The 26,665-nt window shown below is 40.7% G+C and overlaps 1 protein-coding gene across 6 annotated transcripts in view; it reads right to left on the bottom strand.

Annotated features, from left to right (window-relative positions):
- Nucleotides 1-26,665, bottom strand: part of ubr4 (ubiquitin protein ligase E3 component n-recognin 4) — a 139,791-nt gene that overhangs the window by 75,387 nt on the left and 37,739 nt on the right. For 4 of the 6 annotated variants that reach the window (XM_033048265.1, XM_033048267.1, XM_033048266.1 and 1 more), the window contains exons 29-48: nt 25,539-25,751; nt 23,400-23,501; nt 22,480-22,580; nt 20,820-21,018; nt 19,959-20,147; nt 19,658-19,721; nt 19,231-19,422; nt 19,049-19,119; nt 18,270-18,417; nt 16,001-16,234; nt 13,976-14,179; nt 13,106-13,288; nt 11,878-12,036; nt 11,224-11,376; nt 9,652-9,879; nt 8,973-9,130; nt 6,697-6,871; nt 3,254-3,455; nt 2,262-2,425; nt 741-957 (exon numbers count right to left, since the gene is read on the bottom strand). In XM_033048265.1, coding sequence (XP_032904156.1) covers nt 741-957; nt 2,262-2,425; nt 3,254-3,455; nt 6,697-6,871; nt 8,973-9,130; nt 9,652-9,879; nt 11,224-11,376; nt 11,878-12,036; nt 13,106-13,288; nt 13,976-14,179; nt 16,001-16,234; nt 18,270-18,417; nt 19,049-19,119; nt 19,231-19,422; nt 19,658-19,721; nt 19,959-20,147; nt 20,820-21,018; nt 22,480-22,580; nt 23,400-23,501; nt 25,539-25,751 — 3,356 coding nt within the window. The remainder of the gene's footprint in view (nt 1-740; nt 958-2,261; nt 2,426-3,253; nt 3,456-6,696; nt 6,872-8,972; nt 9,131-9,651; nt 9,880-11,223; nt 11,377-11,877; nt 12,037-13,105; nt 13,289-13,975; nt 14,180-16,000; nt 16,235-18,269; nt 18,418-19,048; nt 19,120-19,230; nt 19,423-19,657; nt 19,722-19,958; nt 20,148-20,819; nt 21,019-22,479; nt 22,581-23,399; nt 23,502-25,538; nt 25,752-26,665) is intronic. The other 2 variants (XM_033048268.1, XM_033048271.1) reach the window with 1 other exon arrangement.

Below are 26,665 nucleotides of genomic sequence, written 5' to 3'. Positions count from 1 at the left end.
GTACCATGTTTGCCATGGATATTGCGGGCCAAAGAGTCTGTTCTTCTGTTGTACTTTTCTATGTTCTACGAACAAAAATGATTTTCTCTTACTCTCGATTAATGCTCGAAGCTGAATGTGGAAATCGACTTACTTCCTAAAAGTAATAAACATTTTTTGCAAGATTAACATCACTCAGATCAGAAATCAGAAAAATAGGCCGAGCTAATCAAACATATAACAGGTTTAGAATGGTAGCTTAAAAATAAGCAGCCCTCACCAAACCCTACCAGTGCAAGGAGAGAAATATTGTGTACCAATATAGAAATATTGTGCAGCTATTACTCCCACTATCTCCCACCCACCCGCAATCCTGCTTCTTTTCGTTTAGTATACTGTCCCTCGTTTATTTTCTATCCCCCCCTCTTTCCCCTCCCCCCCCGTCCCCCTCCATCTATATATATCTCACTCTGGCTTTACATTTCACTCTTCTCTCACCTTATCTGGCACCCTTTGTCTCCTTTTCACCTCCAGCCCTTGTCATTTACGCCACCAATCTGCCAATCACGACCCTACCCTCACCTGTATCTATGCTGTCCTGCCTCCACCTCTCCTTTCCAGCTATCTCTCCCCAGAAGATGGGGCCCAACCGGAAATGTCGTCTGTTAGTTTGCTCCGCAGATGCCGCCTGACCTGCTGAGTTTCTCCAGCTCTTTGTGCTTTGCTCAAGATTCCAACATCTACAACTAATTCCCACTTACCAAAAATGGTTAATTTCTTATCAGCCTGCAGTGCCTCTTCACGTGTGAATGGATAATCAAACCAACGAGCTCGCGTCATGTTCAGCTGCATTGTGCGACCAAAAATCTCGATATAGGACGGTGCTCTCTCAATCGCCTGAGTCCCAACTTGGATCCGCATCCCCGTCATTACCATGGTGGCATTGTTGTTGACACCGTCCACTGTGAATCCACCTGGCTGCAAAGTAATGTACAGATTAGTATCAATCAAAACGAATATAGCCATACACTTATGTTTATCATCTTCCGATTATCTTCCTCTTGTGCATAGACTGACAACCAGCAGGGAAATATGCATTCATACCAAATACCTTTTACCTCAACCACAAACAACATATTTAAAATACTCTAACAGCATTAAAATAAATGTAAGATCCAAAGGGGGCTAGACAGAGTAGATGCTGAGATATGTTCACTAATGGGAGAATAAGGGACATAGCGACAACTTAAAACTGAAATGCATATACATTTTTTTTTTTAATTCTCCGACCCCCGAGAGTGGTAGAAGCCAGATCATTAGATATAGTTAAGGTGGAGATCGATAAGTATTTGAAAGATTGAGAATTGAGTTGGGGGAGGACTGGGGGAGGAATTGAGTTGGAAGAAAAGTCAAGGTTAGCATAGGCAGCCATGATCTTATTGAAAGGAGGGGTAGGCTTAAGCCGTCTGCTCCCGCTCCTACTTTCTTTTGTACAGCAACTAAGTATGATCTCTCAGAATTCTGTCATAATTCTCCAAATCTGCTCCGATATAATGAACACCCCTTTGAATGAATAAGGACCCCAAGCAGACTTAAAGGGTCATTTTAGTTACGTGTGATTATTGTGCAGTTTCAATTTTATGATCAAATGTATTCAATAAACAACTGTTGTCAGAAACCATGTATTTACACAAAATGTTTGCCCTCTGCAGTCCCCATCTTCCTTGCTAGTAATAGTTTTTTCCCCTCCTCAATACATCTAAATATTGATGAAAAAAAATCAAGTGAATAATGAAATCAATCCACAGGCAACAGAGTTAGTAACCAGGAGACAATGAATTAAGACTCTTGACAACAGAACCAAGTGGAGGAGCTTTTAAAAAAAAAAAAACAGTACACCATTGTGATCTGAAGTGTGCTTTCTGGATAAATGTTGGAGTAGTTGAAGTATGTTGTTTCAAGAGGGAATTGGATGGTCTCTTGAAAAGGAAGATGGGGACTGCAGACGAGTGGAGAAAGAGCAGAGCAGCTGGATTCGTTGGGCAGCTTTTTCCAAAATCATGGCCCTAGTTGAGAAGGTGCCACAGGCTTTGTACTGCAGAACTCACCACCTACAAGTTTCATTTTAATACTGTGTTATATTCAATGCCATCTATGTAATGAGATTGCACCTCTGATCTCTTCTTGAAAAATTAAATAGTGAACAAGATATCAACACATTAAAATTGAAGAACTAATGGCATCTTCAGAAAGTGACAGTGGGTGCCATCTGGTGGACGTACCTTGGTGCTGGCCACGTACATGCCGGTGGAGTTCAGCCGATGTTTGATTTGTTGCATGTTGTACACCTGCAGCAAGTCATTGCCCCCAAACTCAACATCAGTCAGCTGCTGGTTGTGTTCAAAGAAATCAATTGGAAATGTAACCTGACTGGAGGTGTGTGTAGCTGTAAACAAAGGCAGCAAAGGAAACTCATCAGTAATAAACCAGTGATGCAGGATGCTGCCAATAAACAACTTACACTCAAGCTTTGGATATGCAGGGAATCTAGGGACATGGATCATGAGCAGGCACAGGACATGAGTTGATCTTGCCGTCATGTTCAGCAAAGACAATGTGGGCTGAAGGACCTGTTCCTGTGCTGCACTGTTCAATGTTTTGTTGAGAAATAAATTACATTTCTCTTTTGTGACTTATATCTGTGCAAAATGTTTCCATCCACTAGTTTTACAACCATCCATCCATTCAGCTCAAAGATACATTTATACTGTAAACTATTGTGGTGATCTTTGAAGTATAGAATGTTAATTGTAAAATTACAAATTTACATATGAACACATTAGCCTTTCAACAGGTCTCTCCACTGATTATCCAAGTACGTAGCTGGCAATCAAAACAGGTAATTTTTTCTTCCTCTTCTGACTTTTTCGTCAGTACTGACTACGAAAGCAAGGGCGATTAACTCCTCAAAGGCGATCAAAGATAATTTGTAAACGGGTGATCGATAATTGTTATGGACCAAAGAGCCTGTTTCCATGCTGTATCTCTAAACTAAACTAAGAAACTGCAATCCTAAATTTCTAAAAGAGCCCTGTGAAGGAGATTATCGTTCTCATTTCCAGCAGAAAGGTTTGAACAAGTGAGAACCTCAGTTTGAGTAGGCAGTGCAATCATTTACACAGGCATTTCCCTTGCCATCTTTGTACTCATACTTATCACTGTGTCAGTTCCCTTCTATTTGAACAGGGGATTAGATCTGAGAGTAAAGACTTACTTGCAGCTGCAGCTTTGCGCTTGCGAACAGGTTTCAGGATGCTGATGACGCTGCTTGGCTGGAGGGAAGGCTGCAGCCAATATGATGTGTTCTCGACGTTTGCCATGTAGATTCTCAGGCTGCCATCCTCACATAGAAGTATCATGGTGGTTCTTTGTTGATCATTGCTGGCCGTGTGGCGAATAGCAACCATATCCTGAATCTGGAATGTGAAAGGAAGAGGACAGGAATGCAAAATTGCGGAAGGAACGGTCTTTCAAATATTTTTTCCCAAGTCTCTGTTTACTTGCAGATCTGAACAGTTTCACCGTTACTGCCCCTCTCTTGATATTTTGAATTCTAAAAATAAATTATTTTGAGATTGCAAATGAATTTTTCAACAGACATATCACCAATATTGTCCCTCTCGCTGAGAGCAAGTTGCCTTTCATTTATAATAAATTGTCGTTTTGGTTCCAAATCACATTTCCAAATTTGAGGCTTTTCCGTTTACATTCTAAAGGAAATAATCAAGTATCCTTAGGCCATGCGCTGAAACTAGCAGGCTGTCAGAACATTTCCAGTATCTACGCATCTTTCCCCAAAGAGTGCAGAGATATTAGAATATCTGATTGTTACAGTTATATACAATCAGCTTTTGAACAACCTTTACAATAACCTGGAGACCCCTGACTTGAGCTCAACTCCCGACCCAAAATGCCACTTATCCATTTCCTCTACAGATGCTGTCTGACCCGCTGAGTTATTCCAGCACGGCAGTTATTCCAGTTTTGCGGTACAATAATTAAATGGAAGTATTTGTGATCACAATAAAACTCACACAATGGAAATCTTAAGTAAAATTAGAAAATGCTCTGGACGCACAATATATTGCTTGGAATTTGGAGATAAATATTTCTATTAATACCTAAACTATCTCCACTAGGAATTTTTTTCGCTCTTTGCTTAATCTTTGCAATAATATGTACATTTATCAGCATAAGCTTTTATATTGGACCATGTAAGGCAATGGAGGAGGTGCAGGATGATCAACAATAGCACACTTATGTAATACCTTTAATGTGGTAAAAAAATTCTGTATACCAAAGAACTGCCAAAAACTGTGATACTTTCAGAACAATTAACCAAACATTAATGGTCAAAGTAGCATTACCAAAATGGAAGGAAAAGTAAAGGGATTCCAGAATTTGTGCCTCTGCTGCTAGAGGCACAATCAGCAAAGATGAAGTCCATTTAGCTACATTTAAAAGGAGATATTTGGAAAACAAATATCAAGAGATTGTTGAGTGGAAAGAGATTAGAGGCAGGAAGGGGCAAGACTATGGAGGATACCAAAGATGAGAATTACTATTTTAAGACTGAGGTGTATAACTAGTGATAAATGCAGATCACATTCACAAACGAGACTTGAAAATAAATCAATTAAGTTTTGGATGACCTCAAGTATACCAAGGGTAGAAAGTGGGACATCAGCCAGCGAATATTGAAAGAGTCAATTCCAGAAAGAACAAATGTAAAGCTGAATGCTTCAAAAGCAAGTGGTGGAACAAGGTGAAAACGTATATATTTTGTAGCTTTCATAGTGGTTAAAAGTTCTTGTACTTGAGTACGGCATAAACAAACAGCTCAGTCCCAGACTGTCTACAACAATATTGGTGGATTGGAAATGAATTTGAATTAAAGACAATGGGCCAAACGGTCAGCTTTTATCCTCCATAGTGCCAGGAGGTTGAGAATGGACTCTGAAGTCCAAGATTTGCTAGATGAGCTCCGTTGGCTATTTCCCAGCTCAACAACCTCCTCGGCAGTTTGTTCCATCCAACACCACCTTCTGTGTGAAAAACGTGCTCCTCAGATTCCTATTAAATCTTTCCCCTCTCACCTCAAACCTACTTCTTATAATTATTTTTAATTTGTTCTTCTTTTAATTTGTTCTAATTGTTTGATTCATTTTTAATAGTTCGCAAATGTTCCTGAATGTGATGGATATTTAGAAACGTGTGATTTATAGTCCTTCAAAGCTTTGACAGGCAGTAAAGCTACAGGCATAGTTCAGCTTGTTGTTAATTCAGCTATTGTGGGTAAGGCACACGTGTTCTTGCCCACATTTATCACAGCAATTACACAAGCCTTTGCCAGTGTGTAGGATCTCCCCACAAAAACATAAGAAATCAGAGCAGGAGCACGTCATGCGTTCCCTTGAACTTGAACTCCCTTCCTCTTATAACTTTGTCAGACACGACTTCCGTTTAAAAAATGGCTTCAGCTATCCCAACAAGCAGCTTGAGACAATCTTTCCTCGTGTTTTGCTGACCTTTGAAAATGGCAAAAACAACTGAAAGGGACGGTACAGAAATATATAGGAAAATGAAAAGCAGCTGACACATCATTTATCATGAAGTGGCACCATCTTATTAGCATTTAAGAAGGAACTGCAGATGCTGGAAAATCGAAGGTACACAAAAATGCTGGAGAAACTCAGCGGGTGCAGCAGCATCTATGGAGCGAAGGAAATAGGCAACGTTTCGGGCCGAAACCCTTCGGGTTTCAGCCCGAAACGTTGCCTATTTCCTTCGCTCCATAGATGCTGCTGCACCCGCTGAGTTTCTCCAGCATTTTTGTGTACCATCTTATTAGCAGTTTCTCTCTGATAAGCTGTCAGCAAGCGACAGTGTGGTTCACTGAAAACCAGCTTCAACACAGAAAATGCACAAAGTAATGCAGTCTCCATTGACATTCAGACATATACCCAGCAAGAGATATTACATATGCACAGCCATCTGCCAGATGATCACATCTGTAATTCAATCGTCCTAAAGTATTCTCAGCCTGGATTAAATCTCATAAAGTGCTGTTCTGCACAGCGAGGCTACTACGTAGATGTAGAGAGCCTTTGGGAAGCACTAAAAGGACAAGTTAACACTTTAGTTCGAGGCTTTTCACTGAAACTGAAACGATAGGAATCATTTGGATGTATTTTAACCACAAACTGGTCGTTTGCTCAAGCACCTGGTATTTCTGTCCTATGTTATTCATCCTTTTCCTCATTATTTTGGGCAGTCATATGTCATGCTGCTGCATAGGAAATGACTCATTTGAAAACCTTTATTTCAGATTTCATTCTTTTTTGGAGAGTTTGCTATGTTTCATTGCAAATGTGGCTCAGCTGCACAGGAAAGCCGATGACCTTCCTTCACTGCCGTTTGACCATTGAAAGCACTCACTACATTCCTACCGACAGCATATCATCAACTCTAACTGCCAACATAAAAGATGTCACAAAATGTGGAACTTATATATGATTATGCTTATGTAAGGTGTGATTTTTACAGAATTGTGCAAAACAAAGCATTCACTGCATTGAGGTATATAGGACAATAAAGTACCGTTGAATCAATTTATTACTATCTACCAGATACATTTTCAGCGAGACAGTCACTGACCTTGGCTTTGGCAGGCAGGGTTTTTATTTCCTGGATAAGGAACGTGTCTGGTTTAACCATAATAACCAGTGGAATTCCGGTGGTTTGTTGGACACAGCAAACAAGACCTGGATGGTTCATCACCTCTGACCACTGGCATAAGGCAGGAACTGTCTTCCCACTACCACCATTGGAACTAGAGAGGAAAATAAAGCAATAAAAATATGAACAAGTGAATCATACCGGCACCTAAGAGTAAGGAAGTCATGATACACCTCTACAGGCAGATTAGATCAGTTTAACTCGGCATCATGTTTGGCACATTGTGGGCCAAAGGTCCCGTTCAAGCTGTATTATTCTAACATAATAAGAAACAATTTACACATGGAAAGTAGTGGATTAAAGTAAATTAGGGAAGGGACAATGGCACAGCTGGTAGAGCTACTGCCACACAGTGCCAGTAACTTGGGTTCGATCCTGACTTTGGATGCTCTCTGTGTGGAGTTTGCATGTTCTCCATATGACCGTTTGGGTTTCCGACAGGTGTTCTGGTTTCCTCCCACGTCCAAAGGATGTGCTAGTTTGAGGGTTAATTGGCCTTTGTAAATTGCACCAAGAGGGCAGGGGGTGGATGCGAATGTGGGATAATGTAGCAATAGTGTGAACGGGTGATCGATGGTCAACATGGATTCGGTGGACCATTTTCTATGCTGTATTTTTCAATTCAATTGATGGCTCTTCAGTAAAGAGGCCGGGCTGGAGGTGAAGGGCGTGTGCAAGAGATCTGCCAGGAGGAAAGACGTCAACTGAGGAGCCACGGCTGGATGACTCGTGCGCGGAAATGTGTGAAGGGATGAGAGCTTCAGAAGATACAGAGACGCTGGGAGTGGATGTGAAATCAAGTAAATTATTTGAGAGCAGGCCATTTGTGACAGTGTGACAGAAGAGCTTTCCAATTTAATATCATCTTTAAAGAATGAGAAGCAAAGTCTGCAGGAAAGGAGGGAAGTAATGAAAGCAAGAGAGAAGGAGAGGAGAAGGAAACAAAGAAGATGGGAAGCAGGAGTTAGAGGTAGAGATATAAATAGACAAACTGAGGTTCAACCACCAAGCCTTCAAAATGGTGCATTTATCATCAATGGTCATGAATGCCTTTAAAGTTGAATATGAATGTAGAGATGATGTACATGGATATATTAGATGCAGATTGTGGTGGAGGAGGATGCAACAACACTACAAGTAGAGCTCCTGACCTCTGGTGCTATGTGCATGGAGTTTGTACCTTCTCCGTGACCACATGGGTCTCTGCTAGATTTTCCCGTCTGTTCCACACCCCAAGCACTGCAGCTTGCTCGGTTAACTGGCCAGGGCAAATTATTCTCAACATGCAGGTGAGTGGCAGAATCTGGGAGCATTTGATGGAAATGTGAAGAGGAATAAACAGCTTACGGTAGGATAAGTGTAAATAGGGGCATGATGGCTGGCACAGTTTCTGCTAGCAGAGGAGCCCATTTATAGAAACATAGAACATAGAAAATAGGTGCAGGAGTAGGCCAATTGGCCCCTTGAGACAGCACCGCCATTCAATATGATCATGGTTGATCATCCAAAATCAGTACCCCATTCCTGTTTTGTCCCCATATCCCTTGATTCCGTTAGCCCTAAGAGCTATATCTAACTCTCTCTTGAAAACATCCACTGAGTTGGCCTCTACTGCCTTCTGTGGCAGATAATTCCAGATTCACAACTCTCTGGGTGAAAAAGCTTTTCCTCATCTTAGTCCTAAATGGCCTAACACTTATTCTTAAACTGTGACTCCTGGTTCTGGACGCTCCCAACATCGGGAATTTTTTTCCTGCATCTAGCCCTTAAGAATTTTACATGTTTCTATAGGATCCCCACTCATCCTTCTAAATTCAAGTGAATATAATCCCAGTCGAGCCATTCTTTCATCATACGCTACATTTATCTTCGACTTTAAGCTCTTCAGATCAAGATGCTATAACAGAATCTTTAACCTCCCTGCATTTTCTCCACATGCCATCTATCCTGCTTAGGGTTTCCAGTATTTACAGAATTTTGATTTTTATTACTATTTTGTAGACGTCTCTGTTAGTTCACTCTATTGTTAGATGAAATATATAGTATAAAAGCTGAGATTCCAATATCTGAGAAGCTGTTGAGAGAGATGTTCGATCACCATCTCCTTTGTAACAGTGCGCAGGTGCCAGGCCTCTGTGTGACAGTCCCCAAGTGTCACAAGCCTCTGTGTGCGATAGTCCTTGCTTGTCACTCACCTCTTCAGGTTGATTGGGAACAGACGCTGCACTTCCAGGGTTGTGCGACTTAGCATGGCTGCAAAGGATTTGCCCTGACTGTAACTGAAAAACAGCATCTGGAGGACATGGGAGTAGAAGACTGAGACACCACCGCCTGCAAACTGCCCATTACTATCCTAGAAAGGAAACGAGAAAGGATCAGAAAGGATCATGTTTGGGTGTGTACATTGACACATCAATATAATCATCGAGTTGAAATATTAAGTATCATGAACATTTGCAACCAGGGTGCATTTAACACTTCCATAAAATGATTGCAGAAGTTCAGTGATTATATAAAGTCTAAAGAAACTGCAAATGTGGAATCCTGATCAAAACACAAAATGCTAGAATAACTCAGCAGATCAGACAACATCTGTGGAGAGAATGGAAAGGCGACGTTTCGAGTCGACTCCACTTTCGAGGTTAGAATCTGCTTTAGACTAAAGCCTAGGAGAAGGGTCCCCACCCTCCTGTCCATTTCATCCACAGGTGCTGCCTGACCCGCTGAGTTACTGCAGCACTTTGTGCTTTGACTGATGTTTATATAACCAGATCGAATTTAAAAATGTGCGGTTAAATCCAACCATGACCATTTGAGAATATCAAAAAATTGGAAGCAAAATTTATTATAACAGAGTATGATTTGTGTACAAACCTTCAGATCCTCATGCAGGATTTCAAACACGTTAGTGACATAGAATGGTCCATGCTGAGCACTGCTGGCTTCCTCCATCACTTGTGTGTACATATAACCCGCCGATGACATGACGACAATAATACTATTCCCTTCCTCATTGAACAGAAATGTTGTGTCACGAATCTTTGAGCTTGGCAAAAGAAAGTAGTACATTGGACTCAAGGCATCAGTGGATAAATCATAAACCTGTGAACAGGAAATTTAGAACACAGTTGGTAAAGAACTTCACTGTGCATCATTAATAATATTCTATAGGAACTACCTGGGCTGAGAGAGCCTCAAAAAATCATATGGTTTAATTTAAAGCAACTTTGAAATGAAATTTTTAAAAGTTGGTTTCTGCATGCATTTTCAGGAGAAACACAAGAATATTAACGTGGGATTATTGTAAATGGGTGTTTTATGGTCATCTTGGACAATGGGCTGAAGGGCCTGTTTTCACATGATATCCCACTTTGGCTCTATTTGAACAGACATCCTAACTGAATCTACCAGATATTCTTAACTTACTGATCATGGTTACTCACTTATAAGACCACATTTGGAGTATTGCGCCTGTTCTTGTCGGATGGGGAAGTTTTGCAAAGGGTGCAGAGGAGATTTACCAGAATTATGCGTGGATTAGAAGTATTAGCAACAGGGACAGGTTAGACAGACTTGAATTGTTTTCGTTGCAACGTTAGAAGCTGCAGGGAGACTTGACAGAAATAAATACAATTATGAGAGGCGTAGATATGGAGGATAGTCAGAACCTTTTTCCCAGGATGGAATAGTCAAATACTGGAGGACATAGCTTTAAGGTGAGGGGCAAAGTTTAAAGAAGATGTGCAGGGCAAGTTTTTTTTTTACACAGAGGGTGGTAAATGCCTTGAACACTCTGCCTGGGCTGGTGTTTAAGGGAGATATGATAGTGGCATTTAAGAGACTTTTTGATAGGCATATGGATATGCATGGTATGGAGGCACATGGATTATGTGTAGGCAGATAAGAGATGGTCTTGTCATCATGATCGGCATAGACATTGCGGGGGGAAAGTCCTGTTCTTGTGCTGTACTGTTCTATGTACTACCTCAGTAGAGGGAGGCCAGTGGGTACAAAGCTGGCAAATAATTATGGTTAACAAATATAAATCTTTCTCTTGAATATTAAAGGACACAGCATTGAGTACTTTTCAAATCAGAACCAATATTCAAATGCACTATCAAGTACTGTTACAATGTATAAATTAATATTGCATTAATTCCTTACAAGGTTGGCTGTTGTAGGGCATAATATATTTTTATTATAGGATTTTCTTTGAGATGCAAACATGTGGAGCACCTTGAATGTACTCCTTGATATAGCTGACCCACAGCTGCCTGAATCACAATGGGTAGCACAAAATCATTTTTATTTTCCAGCTATTAACAGAGCAATGTCTATCTGATTGGGATAAATAAACTTTGGCAACCAAAGACATATCCCCATTTTGTGGCAGTGGAAGAGCAACGTAGAGCAACTAAACAACATGACTTGCTATTCCATTCTTACCTTGACAAAATCTGCTGTTATAATCGCAAGTTCTGTTTGTGACCCTGGCAACCAGACTGCTTTAATGATGAAGTTGCCGGTGGCGAGTTGAGGATGTAGAACAAGGTGATCAGAGACTGATCCTGAACTGCTGAATGTGAGAACATGACAATCCTGAAGAGCAAAACAGATAAAGGTTGATTTATTGCTCCATGATTAACGTAGATTAAGACTTACATTCGGATCTGCATTAAAATAAAAATGATACAATATCACGCAGCAGAGAAGGTGTTGCTTACTCACAGGGTTACCCAATTAGTCACACACTCATTCATTCCCATCGATGCAACCTTCTCCTTGACAAGTTTTCACCCTTTTCCCTCTGGACGTCACTACTGAGATACTGCTACTTTTCAGTCAGTGGCAACAGCCGAGTGCTCTAAATAATATCATGCTATGATAATTCTGAATGTCTCCTGATATTCCAGCTGAAGTCTAATACGGAGTTTATAAAGATTTAATAGGACTTTCTTGCTTTTGCATTTTTATGCCTCTTCTTATGAAACCAATGATTTCACACAATTTTTTAGCCAAAATTTAGATAAAGGATACTATGTTTTCTAAACATATTTATTAAGTAACGTGGTTTTACCAAAGGTTCCAGGTATCACTTACCTTCAGTCCACACACTGCGAGGTAATCTTCATTACATGGGTTTCCAGTCAGGCTCAGAACAGTGAACGGAACTGGAGCTGAAGCAAGTCGAGTTAGTGTCAGTTTCCGTTTACTTGAGTCAGCCTGCTTGAGTAAAGCTGAGAGCTGGAGCACTGTGATCTGCAACAGGAGGAAAGGCATGTGTGGCCAAGTTTCATCTGAAGTTCTATTTTGCAAATACATTTTTGACACCACTATGAAAAATCAGAATTCTTCTAAAGTGAGCTTGGCTTAGAGTTTTGGGTAATTCCAATCTATTCCCCAGCAACCATACTCGCCATCAAACTCAGGAATAGCTTCTTCCCCTCTACTTTCAGGCTTCTGGATGGTTCTTCCATAAGCTAAGGTACTGGCCAAACCTCCTCTACACCATTGCAGGCATTGCACTTTGCCTCTGGAACTGTTGTGCTACAATGCCGAGAACTACATTCTGCACTCTGTATCTTCCCATTTGCTCTACCTATTACACTTGAGTTTGGCTTGATTGTATTTATGTGTAATGTTATCTGATTTGAATGGATTGCATGCAAAAAAAATGTTTCACTATGCCTCGATACACATGGTAATAATAAACCTAAACGAACTGTCTCCAATCAACTGGCAACATTGTTTTATCAGTAAGGTATCAGAATGCAGCTTCAATGAGTTACAAAGATTGGGAACTTGACAAGTGTGGAATTCGATAATGTCACTTTATGTCTCCAATACGCGTGCTGGTTTTGCTAGCTTTAAGCTTGGAAGGTTTGTCTGGTGCTCAGTGCAAGATAGTACATTTCATGTGAAGCTTACAAAAAACGAAAAGTTACACAGAAATAATACTAAGGAATTTATCTAATTGGTCTCAGCATAAACCAGATCGAAAATAAATAAGTTCAAGTGAAATAAAGGAGAGGCTATGAGAAGTTGAAGGTGCAACGCTGACATGTAATTGACAAACAAAAAGAGGAGAGTGGTCAACTAGAGAACAAAAAAATAACCGATGTATAGACACAGGGATGGCTGGAATACTTGATTATATTGTATCTGGGTTTTTTCTAAAAAGAAAGATTCTGCTGCCAAAAAATCCAGTTTTTCTGGACTAAAGGACAGTAGACAGTGGTGTGCACCAGGAGTCTTTGCTGACGTTAAATGAATTATTATAAACTCTGTTCCAAACGGCGTTAATACTGAAGATGACAATGAAACGTACCTTTCCTTTCTCATGGCTGACTGCGAGGTGCTGTCGGCGTCCATGGGGAGAGGAAAGGACGCACATAGCAACACGGCGCAGCACGTGCGCACTGATCAGCTGACGGATGGTTTGTCCCTGATCGCCACTGTAATTCATCCGTACGTTCTCAAAGGCCCCTTCCTGAGAGCCCAGTGTTGGAACCTGTAAGACCAGAATATTGTCAGGAACATCAAAACCTCCAAGACCCAAAATGAATAATTCCAGTAAAAAAAACAGCAAAATAAAAAAGAAAAAGCAGCAACTTACTGAAGCAAATATAGCTTAAGACACAAAATTAACAGAAATCAAAATTCAAAAAATTATCCCACCCCAGTTGATTAAAAAAATAAACATTGCAAATATTCTGAATGACAGAAGCAATAACTTCACCACATCCTGCTTTGCAATATTTCATATGTACTTGGACATCCTTACAAGTTATTCCGTCAATAGTCAGTGTTTTGTTATTTTTGGAGATAAGAGGCACCAAAAAATATGGTGACAGGAACTGAGTGGTGCAGCTATGATGCAAAGGATGGTTCGTGCTTCAATTTCACAAGACATTTACTTCATGAATCAGTATTTTGCACTATATTATTTTCTGCTGGTTCTATTATAAAAATAACATCCTCATGTATTTCACTTTATTGTGTGCATGGTGACATATAGGGACCTGCTGTGAAAACTAAATGGTTCAAGATGAGCATTGTGGCACTACATCATGTGGCTTGAATTTGGATGATACAAGGGTATATTTCACTGCACGTTACAGAGGGACAACACAGCTTACATAACGCACAGCTTTACATTATTCAGCATACTCAATTACTGTACCAAACACTTTCTAACCCTCAACACTCCATTTCCAGTTCCAGGGCGTACCATCAGCTGGTCAGTCATTTCCATATTCTTCTCCATTGTGTGCAGATCATCTAACGCCTGCTGGGCCCTGCTGCTGCTGCCAACCGCTGAGGCTTGTTGAAAGTTTGTTTGTATTGCATCCATTAGGAAGATAAGCATGTCAAGGACCAACCCAGCAGTGGAGCAGCCAGCCTAAGTGAAATGAAAGAGAAACAAGGTAGGTTAGTAATTTGGGATGACATGTGGTGCTTGTGACTGTAACAGCTTTGTGACAAAATATTCGCAGTCTGGTTTTCAGCCCAATTTTAAGTTGTTGGGTTGAAGCTCCCCACTATCTCTAAGATCAAATATCTAACAAATTTAACTCCTTAAAAATGTGCTCAGATGCGACTGGCCGCAAGACCTCAGCAGTCCCAGGCAACCCTCTGCAGATTTCCATGCGGCCAATAAAGCTTGGTGTTCGTTTTAAATTAAGTTAGCATACATGATTTCGTTTTAAGTGTTGTTTTTTTAAGTTAATTTTGAATTTGTGTTAATAATTTAATCTTTAATGTCATATTTAATCTTTGATAAAACCTAAGGGAATTTGAGCATTTGTAAACAACAAAGAGATTCACAAATTTCAATTTAAACAGTAGACTTGACCTGTCGAGGTGAGTCCTTGTTGCTATCAACACCATATTTGTTACTGCAATTGATCACGCCTGATGGGAGAGGCATTGCAACATCCTGTGCATGTCAATCTGCTGGGAGTCCAACTTAGTAGCATTAAACATTCGGATAGAAACATCACCTACCCGTATTCTCAAGGGATGCTGCCTGACCTGTTGAGTTATTCCAGCATATTGTGGCTCCTTTGCATTCACCTTTGTGCTGTTAAACAATTCTTCTTACCCTGCCCAATCTACAGTGATGGTTGGCATGGAGTTGATGGGCTGAAGGGCCCGTTTCTGTGCTGTATCGCTTTATGAAAGTAACATTTATTTAAACAAATCCTAAACTTTGGAAAGCAAAGGCTAGTCCTCAGCTGCAATAATGTGAGCAATTCTTGAAACACTTTAGAAGAATGCAACACACTGGATAGATTGATGGGATAGCCAGAAAAGTATGTGATTTCAACTGACTTTTGGCAAAAGTAGAGAAGATGAATTTGTTGAAGAAAGGTGAATTAAAAGATGTGTTCAAAATCATGAAGGGTTTGATTACAGTAAATCACTTCTATGATGGTGGAAGTGGATTTATCACAAACATTCCAAAGGTAGTTGAAAAGTCATTAAGACTGTGGAGAAAGCAAAGGAGATGAACTCAATCATCTCTCTCTTTTCTCCACGTCAAACATACTTCTTGTCAGCAGGTACCTTTCAATATAAATGGGCTGTCCTTTTGTAAGCTGAAATACTATGGAACTATTTAACAAGTGGCCCTGATCCTTCCAAGCTTCGTGATGACATGCAGTTTCCAAGAGTTTTCATTTGTAAGCACTGAAAAGGAAACTGCGCTGATCATAGAACTACCCCCATTCAACAGCCACCACTCCTCCCACCCACTCCTCCACAGCACAGATGAGCAAGACATTCAGGTTTTTACCTTTATTATACAAGCTCCTGAGTTCTTCTGAAACTTTTCCCCTTATTTTTGAAATTCCTCAGAATTGCACTAAGCATAGAACAAGAATATGGACAGAGGGTTGTGGATGTTTGGAACAAACAGCCAGAGGAAGTAGGAGAGGCAAGTACAATAACAACATTCAAAGGCCATTTGGATACATATGTGGATAGGAAACGTTTAGAGGGATATGGACTAAACACAAATAAATAGGACTAGGTTAGATGGGGCATTTTGGTCGGCATAGATGAGTTGGGCCAAAGGGCATGTTTTCGTGCTGGATGACTCTATAACTCCAAGAATGGCCTGTAAAAACCAGAGGGCCACCAGCAATTGCCACTGCTTAACCAATACATTATGCTGCATGAATGAGATTTGAACCTCTTGAGTTCACTCATCAGTACTCACCACCTGTGTCTGCAGCTCCTCCCTGCAGCCCTGGATCTGTTTGCACAAGGTGCTCTTCTTTGGCTTGTCATCCTCGCAGGTCTTGCCATCTGCACTCATCATCTTGCATTTATCTGCTGGAGACGAGCTCTGATGTCGCAGGGCACTCTCCGGGACACGCGGTTCGTTCTGGAAGGCAGATGATTCCTTCATGGAGGAGCTGATTCCACTGCTTGGACTCCGCTTTACCAAAGCCTGTGGAAATTATATTAAACATCTGCCCTTAGACCCACAAAAATAATTTAAATGTTATCTTCAAATTGCCTGCCTAACATCCCCTCCCCCCAACCAACAAGTGGCTCTCACTTTTCAATCTTATCTGTGTTCTTGTAAACACAAGGAACAGCAGATGTTGGTTGGAACACAAAAACAACAAAAAATGCTGGAGTAATTCAGCGGGTCAGGCAGCATCTTTGGAGGACGTGGATAGGCGATGTTTCGGGGGCAGGGCCCTTTTTCAGACAGAACTTGTATAACTTGTTACCAATCTATATTGGTATTTATTCTCTCCTTGTCTGAAACCCTTTTGTCTCCTTTCCATCTCTGCCCTTTGTTACTTACTCCACCCATCCACCAATTAAATCCTCATCACCCCTTGCCAAACCTTGTCCTGCCAACACCTCTTTTCCAGCTTTCTACCCCCCCCCCCATACAAATCAGTCTGAAGAAGGGTCCCAGCCTGAAATGTCACCTATCTATCTGAAGAAGGGTCCTGACCCAAAACGTCACCTCTCCATTTCCTCCAGAGATTCTCCTGACCCGCTGAGCTACTCCAGAACTTTGTATATTGCTTAGTTGCGAGCTGCGCTATATAAATATCACAGGTGTTCAAGATGCAAGGTGTTTTAAAGTTGTATTTAGCCCAAAAGCTCCCTGCACCCCAAGTGTATTGAAAACAATATAAAAGTTTCCAATTATGCTCTTTGGGAATTTTAACAAACAACCCCTCAACTGTGAGCGACCTTTTTCTGGTGCAATCCTCAGTAATATGATAACCAGTCCCCTGGAAGAAAGACTGGCGACATTCCTGGAGAAAATTAATTCTATTCTCAGAAGTCATTCACCAGAGAACTAGATCGTACCAGTCAGTCTGAAGAGTATTTAGACAGGTCACCACCTTATGGCAGAACGATGACATGACTGATAAAGCTCCGTCTCCTCAACACAACCCTGCATGCACTGTATGATTCTCCAGATTCTGAAATGATTGACATGATGTGAAAGCAAGTTGCAAATGGTATTGAGAAATGTCTTGAAGAACCCAATCTAAATTAAAATCGGTTGAGGAAGAATCAATAAGGACGGTGACTGGGGAATATTAACAAACAACCCCTCAACTGTGAGCGACCTTTATACGGTGCAAGCCTCAGAAATGTGATAACCAATCCCCTTCATTATCTTCAATCCCCCACAGTTAGTTTTATCCTCAATACTTTCCTTCGACATATTCTCTTGTTGTTGAATGATTTCCTTGCCTCTGTGTGCCCTCTTGAACCTTGCTTAAATCAGGTATATGGACATCTTCCTGTCCTCTACCCTCAACATGATCCCTCCATCCTTCTGTACTTCACCCTCTCCTAAAACATCATTTCAGCTAACAGCATGCAAATTAACACAAGGGTAACCATGAAAATTCAATTTCCCCACAGGTTCTCAAATATAATCCAGCTTTGTACCTCCTGGTTAGTTTCCCAATGCAGAGACTGAGTCAACTATAGATCTTGAATTCCCTTTCAGGTTGTTGTCAGGTAAATGTGCATAGTTTATTCGTGAGCCTTAACCTTCAAAGGACCTATGGCATTAAATCTTTCGAACAAAAGTGAGGTTCTGAGTCCACAGATCAGTTTGTGGAAATAACATTAGTTTTAAAGACATTAGTAAGGAAATGCCCAGGAAAAGCTCTTTAAATTCTCTATCACATTTATCCACCAGAAATACTAATAGCAAGCTCTGTAATACAAAAAAAAACACAGAGTGCTGGAGTAACTCAACATATCAGGCAGCATTTCTGGAGAACATAGAGAGGCAATGTTTCGGGCCAGGACCTTTCTTCAGAGCTGACCCGAAACGTCGCCTAACTGTGTTCTCCAGAGATACTGCTTGACCCGCTGAGTAACTCCAGCACTTTGGGTCTTATCTATTGTAAACCAGCATTTGCAGTACCTTGTATCTGTAATACACCAACTTAGTTTCCTACTACCCTTCAATATAAACTTTATTTACTACATACCTGACAACTCCCATCTTCCTTTGCTCCACAATCACAGAAGAACGATCCATACTTGGCATAAGAAATCTCATGATCTTTGTGACAGACCTTTGCACAAATGGTACAAACACCTACTCCTTCCACCATTTTACAAGTGTGGCAGTGATACCTGAAACAAGAAGTTAGATTGTGCCCATTTTTATCTTCCTCATACAAGGATGGACTTTTACAGCAGTTTTGATGTTTCAATGTAAGTCTACAATTTAAATAATTTGTACATTGTGCAGAACTTTGAAATCATAGGTTCAGTTTCCGTTCCTACTTGAATGACTTCTTGTACCACAGTGACAGAAACAACTTTTCATTAACTTTTAAACAAGCTGCCAGAGGGGATGGCAGAGGTACGTACAATTGCAACATTGAAAAGACTTTGGACAGGAACATAGATAGGAACAGGGACAGAGGACAATCTCAGCCCTTGGGCTTAGTGTTGATAGGCACCTTGGTCAATTAGGATGCATTTGGCTATAGGGCCTGTTTCTGTGCTATGAATCTAATCTATGAATATTCTGCACACTAAAATACAATGCAACAATCATCTAAGATAATGGGGTCAAGGAAAGAGCTTTCATGTCACGGCCCTGTTTTCACCAATCTTTCCACCATCACGCACAAGAAGCGCAAGAACCATTGTATGCAGATGCCGAGAAGTGCGTTCAGTTCTGGCTGAACAACTTCTAATCTTGTGTGTGGACTCGATAAGAAGAAGATCTAAGATAATACAAGGCCAATGTACTCACCAATGTTGGTTCATGAATTCCTTCTGTGTTATTGTGAATGTGCACAGCTTGTTACACAAGGAATCTTCATCCTTGAACAAAGAATATTCCAGTGATTGCTTTTGTGATAAAACATTATCAGTTGACATGACAATATTATTTCATACTTTACAATTCACCAGCAAGTTAGCCAAACTACTCACCGAGTCCTCTGCTTGCGAGTCCTCTTCTTCCACAGCCAGGTCTTCAACCCAATCAGAATCAACCTCAATCGCCCTTTCTTCACCGTCCACCAGTACGTGTGTTGATCCCTGCCCACTGCCCTGTCTCATGGCATTCATGACATCGGCGAGATAAGTCATGATATGGCAGGCACAGTCAAGCATGCCGACATGCTGCAGGGCAAAGGTTAAACCCAGCATCAAAAGGAATTGTCACACCATCCGAGTACAAGCAAACGCTACAACACGGGAGCCCCATCTGCATCTTAATATATGCTCCACCCCACGTATCATTACTCAGGGGAAATTCCAGAAGAAGAGACAGGATTTCCAAACAAAATCTTTGCAAATATTGGGATTACTTTAAATACACAAACTTCTTCACACTTATTCCCACAAGCAACCTTACCTTCCCCTGTGTTACATTTGCTCCCACTTTCTCGAGAACATTCTTTTGGGAGAGATATTTCTTACTGAAAAAGAAAGAATGCCATTTTATCAGAGAAATGGAATGTGACAAACTGTACTATAAATATTGTCCAAATCCTTCTAGATGTTACCCCAATTGTTAACTATCCAACATTTTTTCCAAAATTCTTTAATTAAAGTTCGAGCCAACATCCTTTCGTGTGGACTTGTCATTGAACCCTAATCCCCTTTTGCTGACTCATTAACTGCAATAACCCATCGAATGATCCTGTGGTACTCACCACTTCCCTAACCAGTCCACCGCTGCACGGTGAAGCTGCAAGTGTCCTCCTCCCTGCCCAGCGCTGGCCAGTGTTGCCATAACAACCATCAGCTCTGGGAATCCCGTTCCATCACCGTTGGACAACATCTCTGTCGCCATGGGAATAAGCGTGTTGAGTAACACCGTGCAAACACCTTCTCCAACCTGGCTGAAGAGTGGATGGCAACAAATTAGCATCAAGTTAACCACTTGATATTATCCACTGATAATACCTCAAGCATATAACAACAGGCAATCCTGAGCTTTTGCAAGGGTTTCCGTTTCTAAGAAATATCCGTAAATCGATTCTTACACGTCCGAAATGAACAATTTCAATGAGGGTCATGAGCATTTATTGATTGTCTTCCTGCGTAGCACAGAATCAGGTTATCCCACATCTATTGGCTATTTTCAATTACCTGGAAGTATCAATGGATGTTGCACTGTTTAGCAGAATATTTTACATGTCAATTTCCAAAGTAAATCTCTTACGTGACCTCCTGCAGCAAACTAGCCGCTGCATTCTTAATGTTAGATTCCAATGAAGATAGACACAAAATGCTGGAGTAACTCAGCGGGACAGGCAACATCTCTGGAGAGCAGGAATGCATGACATTTCGGGTCGAGACCCTTCTTCCATTGATTCTCATGATATCGGTTTGATTGCTGCAACATGAATCCTTTTCATTTACTGTAACTAGACCATCAGTTATATTTTCAGTGAGGGCCTGCACTCATTGTTTTCAGCCATATTCTTATTACACCTCTTCTGCATAATGAGAAGTAACTTTAGCACAGCCTTTGCTGTTGAATCATTCCCTAGGGCTCAGCTACAAATTACCTGTTTTCTCGAACGATGCACGCAGTCAGAAGCTGCAAAAGTTGTCTGTTTTCTTGCACCACCTCGAGTTGGTCAGAGTCTTTTGGGGGTGCTTGGGTCATTCTTGTCAGCCAGGCTTGTAAGCGGCTGTGTTCAACGCAAGCCAGCTGTGCAAATGAGCCGCACAAAGATAGGAGACTTGGGTTTGGGCTCTTCTCCGCTGAAACAGGAAAAGCAAGTCAATGCATCCTCTTCCAAATGTTCTGAGATGTGCTCCACGTTTATCAATATTCTTTTGACCATGTGTAGAGCTAACTAAATAATTGAACATTCTTGAAAGTAGATGGAAGAAAACTGTTTACAAATAACTTCACGAGAATAATCGGGAACAAAATACCAATTTATTATATCTTCCTCGCTAAAGCAGGGCAAACATAATGCCAGACACAAAGTGCTGCAGTAACTCAGCAAGTCAGGCAGCATCTCTGGAGAACAGAGATAGGGGAGTCTAAAACAAGAAGGCATAGGTTTACAGTGAGAGAGGAAAGATTTAAAAAGGGACTCGAGAGGCAACCATTTACACAGACAATGGTATGTATATGGAACAAGCAATGAGCTGTGGGAGGAAGTGGGAGAGTGCAATTAAATACAATAATGACATTTAAAGACACGTAGACAAGTACTTGGGTAGGAAAGGTTTGGAGGGATAGGGGCCAGCCACAGTTAAGTGAGAATAGTTCAGTTAGGCGACTTGGTTGGCATGGATGAGTTAGGCCAAAGGTCTAATTCTATGCTGAAGGCAATGATCAATTCTATTCCCATTTCCACAATGTTAATGACACATAAAAAATAGAACCACCTTACAAATTCTTAAATAGCCAACAGCAAAGGATGGAAAAGCAGCCGTGAGAAGAATAACGGGACGTTGTACAGCAGGGCTGGGAATCTTGATGAGTGCCACCAATCCCAAATCTCAAAAAGCTCACTTAAAATCTAACTACTCAGTTCAAATTCAAAAGTTACCAATATTAAGTTTGAACATTTTAATAGATGTAAAACAGAGGCTGATTATTTTGTAAAGTATGCATTGCTTTGCTTAGAAAGAACACAATTCCACCTCAAATGGCAGTGTACAATTCCCTGCAAAATTCCATAGCCCGCAATGGCAAAATCAAAATCAAATGGCATCACAGAAACCACCATTCCACATTTTAATCATGACAGATAGATGGTTGAATTGGTATAACGACAAACTATTCAGTCCTTTACGGTCCTGGTTTATCAGCACATTTCTAAACTGAGCTGCTTCTCAACCCCCGTTGATCCAAATCCAACAATTAATCAAATAAAAACCAAGGGTTCAAAGAAGTTAAGTGTGCCCAGATGTTCTTACAGCATTATTATCAGATTAGAAATATGCAGTGCCTTTTTTTGGTGAAAGTACGCAATTTTCAAAGATTTGAAATTTTTTATATCACAGAAAGATTATTGAAGTTTAAAAAATAAAATGTATTATTTAAATTTGGCAGTCAGGCCCTTAAAGAGCTTCAGCAGCTTATAGGACGGCGATCTGCCATAGACATCAACACAAAGAAACAATATGCGTCCTGGCATCTGGTCATCTACAAAGGAAGTACTGGAAATATGCATTCGCTCTGAACCACTGCTTGTTACTACTCACCAAGCTGGAAGAGCTTTGTGAAAAACTTCAGCACTCTGTTACAGAATTTTGCCGAAAGGTTCTCATTAGCTGTTGCCATCATGATCTGTACCAGCTCCCCACTGCAAGAAAGAGGAAGACAGGCACTAATGCTGATAAACCGAGTCAAAGTGAGTAGCTGACTTTGTCAAAGATAGAAAAAAAACATGCTGTTACTTAGGACAAAAATTCCACCTGATCATTTTGTATTTCTAAACCTTCTTCAAAGTCTTGAGTATCAAAACCCAATAAACACTTTTTATAAAAATAAAAAAGGATCCTAAGGGGGTGCCGTATTTCTATGGGTCAATGAACATGCCTAATATTGAAACATGGAATGCAGATGCTGGTTTACAAAAAAAGACAAAGTGCTGGAGTAACTCAGCGGGTCAGGCTGAATTTCTGGAGAACATGGATAAGCCGTCTATCCAATCCTAATGTTGTTTAAAATAACGAATAAAACTAATGGAGGAGGTAGGCAGAGGCAACACTCATCATGAAAACATGTTAATGGGATTCATTGCTTTAGAACATAATTTTTTTTTAAATCTGATTGTCCTTTTCTGTTCTGCCAAATATTGATTAAGTAACAAAATCAAAGAGAAAAGCTGTTAAAGCGTGCTGTTACAGTTTTATGTTTACTGGGATCAATAAATGGTTCTTTAACGTGAACGGACTTAAAACATGACATTTGTAGACACAGTGCAGTAGAGATAAACCCTGACCCAGCCAATCCAAGGAAGATAGGGCACATCGAGTAAATCGCTGAGACAGGAATGGTCCACTAAAAGAGACTTCAAAACAATTACTTAACACAGAACTTCTTCTAAATCTAACACTCTTCTCATTCCCAATTTGTAGAGTTTATATTTAATTTGCAGTTCACAGGATCCTCCTCTTACCGTTCAGAGAAGAACTCCTCCATGGCGCTACGTGCCTGACTGCTCTCCAGCTGCTTCTCCAGGTATTGCAAGCACTCCTCTAAGATAGTCTCATCTAGACCACTGTGGAGATGGAAAGAGTGGCGCATTAATGAAGATGCTTGTGCTCCATTAAGTTCAGTATTCTGACAAAAGTTCTAAATTCTTTCTAATCCAAACACGTTGTTATATTGTTGCCCAAATGCGAAAATTTAACTTTCACATTTATACACATAAATAATGAATATTCTCAACTAAAAGTAGTAAATCTTAAAATATGAGAATGATTGAATAATTTTCTGTGCATATCCAAGCAATGGATACAAGTTGGAGAAACAAGGAACTGCAGATGCTGGTTTACAAAACAAAACACAAAGTGCCAGAGTCACTCAGCAGGTAAGGCAGCATCAGTGGTGGATTTGGATAGGTGACACTTTTGGTCAGGATCCTTCTTCAAACTGACTGGAGGGGGGGGGGGGGGGGGGGAGCTGGAAATAAGTTACACTCCATGCAGTATAAGTCCCCTTTCACATGCACTCAAAATATGAAACCCTGGACATCACCAGAGAAAAAATGCAAGCAATACTGGTGAGCACCAGATTGAATGGGATCAGAGTTCCTGATTCATTGTACTATTTAGAACCTGATCTGTACACTGCAATTGAACTGTGGACCAGACAGCACATTTTCACCAATCATTTATTGTAGTTCTGTAGATTCAGTGCCTGGTTTAAAATATTTATAATAATTAGGACTGGGATCAAGAAGAAACAGAACAGTCACTTCTGCTGGATTGATGTGATGTTGTTTTGAGGTATCCAATCCCAAGCAATTTGTAAAATCTTGAGTCATCACTTCCATTATGCTAAAGCAGTTATCAAGTACTTAATAGGATTTCCCCAATTTGAAACATAAAACAAAGCAAAGAACAAAGAACTTATCTTTCATGCCCTCAGTACGACTTAGCATGACTGGCAATTTATTCCTTTTGAAGTGCCTAGATAAGCTTGCACAATTTGGTTTACTTAGTCCAACGAAAACAAATAAGATAACGGATTGCCAATCAATTCTTTTCGTGAGTACACAAAATTGCTGGGGAAACTCAGCGGGTGCAGCAGCATCTATGGAGCGAAGGAAATAGGCGACGTTTCGGGCCGAAACCCTTCCTCAGACTGATGGGGGGTGGGAGAAAGAAGGAAATGGGGAGGAGCCCGAGGGCGGGCGGATGGGAGGGTGGGAGGAGACAGCTAGAGGGTTAAGGAAGGGGAGGAGACAGCAAGGGCTAGCAAAATTTTGAACAATTCTTTTCGTGATATTGATTAACTGAGTGGGATGAATGTTGGTTAGGGCATCAGGAAAACTTCCTGTTTCGCTATAATTAATATGATGGTATAAATGAGCATTTACGGCTTTCTTTTAACATATTATCTGAAAAATAACAGGCTCTCAGAATGCCAATTAGCTACAATAACGGATTATGTATTTAATCCCACAGCCAGTAACATCCATAATCTTTTGACTCAAAAAATGCAACTTGAGCCAATCTGCCATTCGAAATGAACCATTTTAATATTTAAATTGCTGATTAACAGTGAAGAAAATGCATTCTAATTATTCAACAAATTTGAGTTTTAATAATCTTTCTATACTTTCAAAAAATATGGGTGCATTGTAGACGATAAATCAGCTGTATTGACTAAACACCTGTGTTAGTCCTGGGTTACAAGCTAAATTGGTTATAATCAAATTGTGCTGTAGACTTTAGAGATACAGCACGGAGACAGGCCCTTCGGCCCACTGAGCCCATGCCGACCAGCGATTACCCCGTACACTTACACTATCCTACTCTCTAGGGACAATTGTACAATTTTATTGTAGCCAATTAACCTACAACCCTTGGCATGTGGGAGGAGACCGGAGTACCCGGAGAAAACCCCCACAGTCCCAAGGGAAAACGTACAAACTCCGTACTGACTGCACCCGTGATCTGGATCGAATCCTGGTCCCGGACGCTGTGAGGGAGCAGCTCTACCGCTGCGCCACCCCTTAGTACTATAGATTCTGATGATTTCATATTTTACAAAATCCAAAGTCATTTACTAATTTTAACCTTTTAGCTACCTGTTGGGGTCAGAGTGGTGGGCGATTATATTGTAGCAGCTGGTGATGAGTCGCTCGTAGATCCGTGCAAGAAACTCATCGGATTCCGCGGGTCCCAGGATACGTTCCAGTGAAGTGGAGCAGATTTCAGACACACTTTCTGTGCTGGTCTCCAAGAGCAATGGCAGCAAAGTGTGAATAACCTGGGGTGGGTTTAGTTCATCGGGACACCACCTGGAAAAATAATTAGGACAGAAGATTTGTGATTAATATACTTAATGGTGAGTTCAATTGCCTGAAAATGGAAACAGTGCAAGGAGGTCAAATAAATGGACAACAAAATACAATTTAGCAGCATGAGAAATGGTAGATGTCAAATTCAAATTAGAATATGTAGTTTGAGGGAAGAAAACAATTACACAGACATTCCAACAAAAAGTTCTATTCATATAAAGTCTTTAAAGTGGCAAATTATCATAAAGTATATCACAGGGGTATTTTCAAACTAAAATTGACACTGAGCCACAGACAGAGGCACCAGGGCAGTTGACCAAGAGCTGGTGCTGGAGAATTAAAACTACATCCTAAAAAATCCTGATCACAATCCTACTTGTGTACTGGATACCAAGTAAATGAACTACAGCATCAAGCACCTGGGATAGCAGAAGCAACAGAGATGGTTGAGGCTCTCTCAGCCACAAAGGTTTGTGGCCTAGTAGAATTTCTTTTTATTTTTTGGAGAATTCAGGATGCATGTATTAGATCTACAGACAGAGGACAGATAAACTGGTCAACTCACCAGTCGTAAAACAATTTGTCCCCTACAACAGAGGGGACAAAGTGATGCAGGGCCTCATGCTGCTGATGTGCAGCTTCAGCAACACAAATGTGATCCTATCTCAGGTGCTGCGTGGAGATTATATGTCTCCTTGTGACTACATGGTTTTCACTGTGACCACTCGAGTTTCTCCCACATTCCAAAGACATGCTGCTTGATGTAAATTAACCCTTGTGTAAATTGTGACAGGAAAATCAGGAGTTGAAGGCATGTGAGAGGACAAGTTAAAGGAAAAGATTTGGGGAATGGAATATGGAAATTAGGTACACGAGTAGGTCATTCGGCCCTTCGAGCCGGCACCGCCATTCAA

This window comes from Amblyraja radiata, chromosome 31 (assembly GCF_010909765.2).
Source record: "Amblyraja radiata isolate CabotCenter1 chromosome 31, sAmbRad1.1.pri, whole genome shotgun sequence".
NCBI classification, from domain to species: Eukaryota; Metazoa; Chordata; class Chondrichthyes; order Rajiformes; family Rajidae; genus Amblyraja; species Amblyraja radiata.
This window is presented reverse-complemented; position numbering and strand designations above follow the sequence as displayed.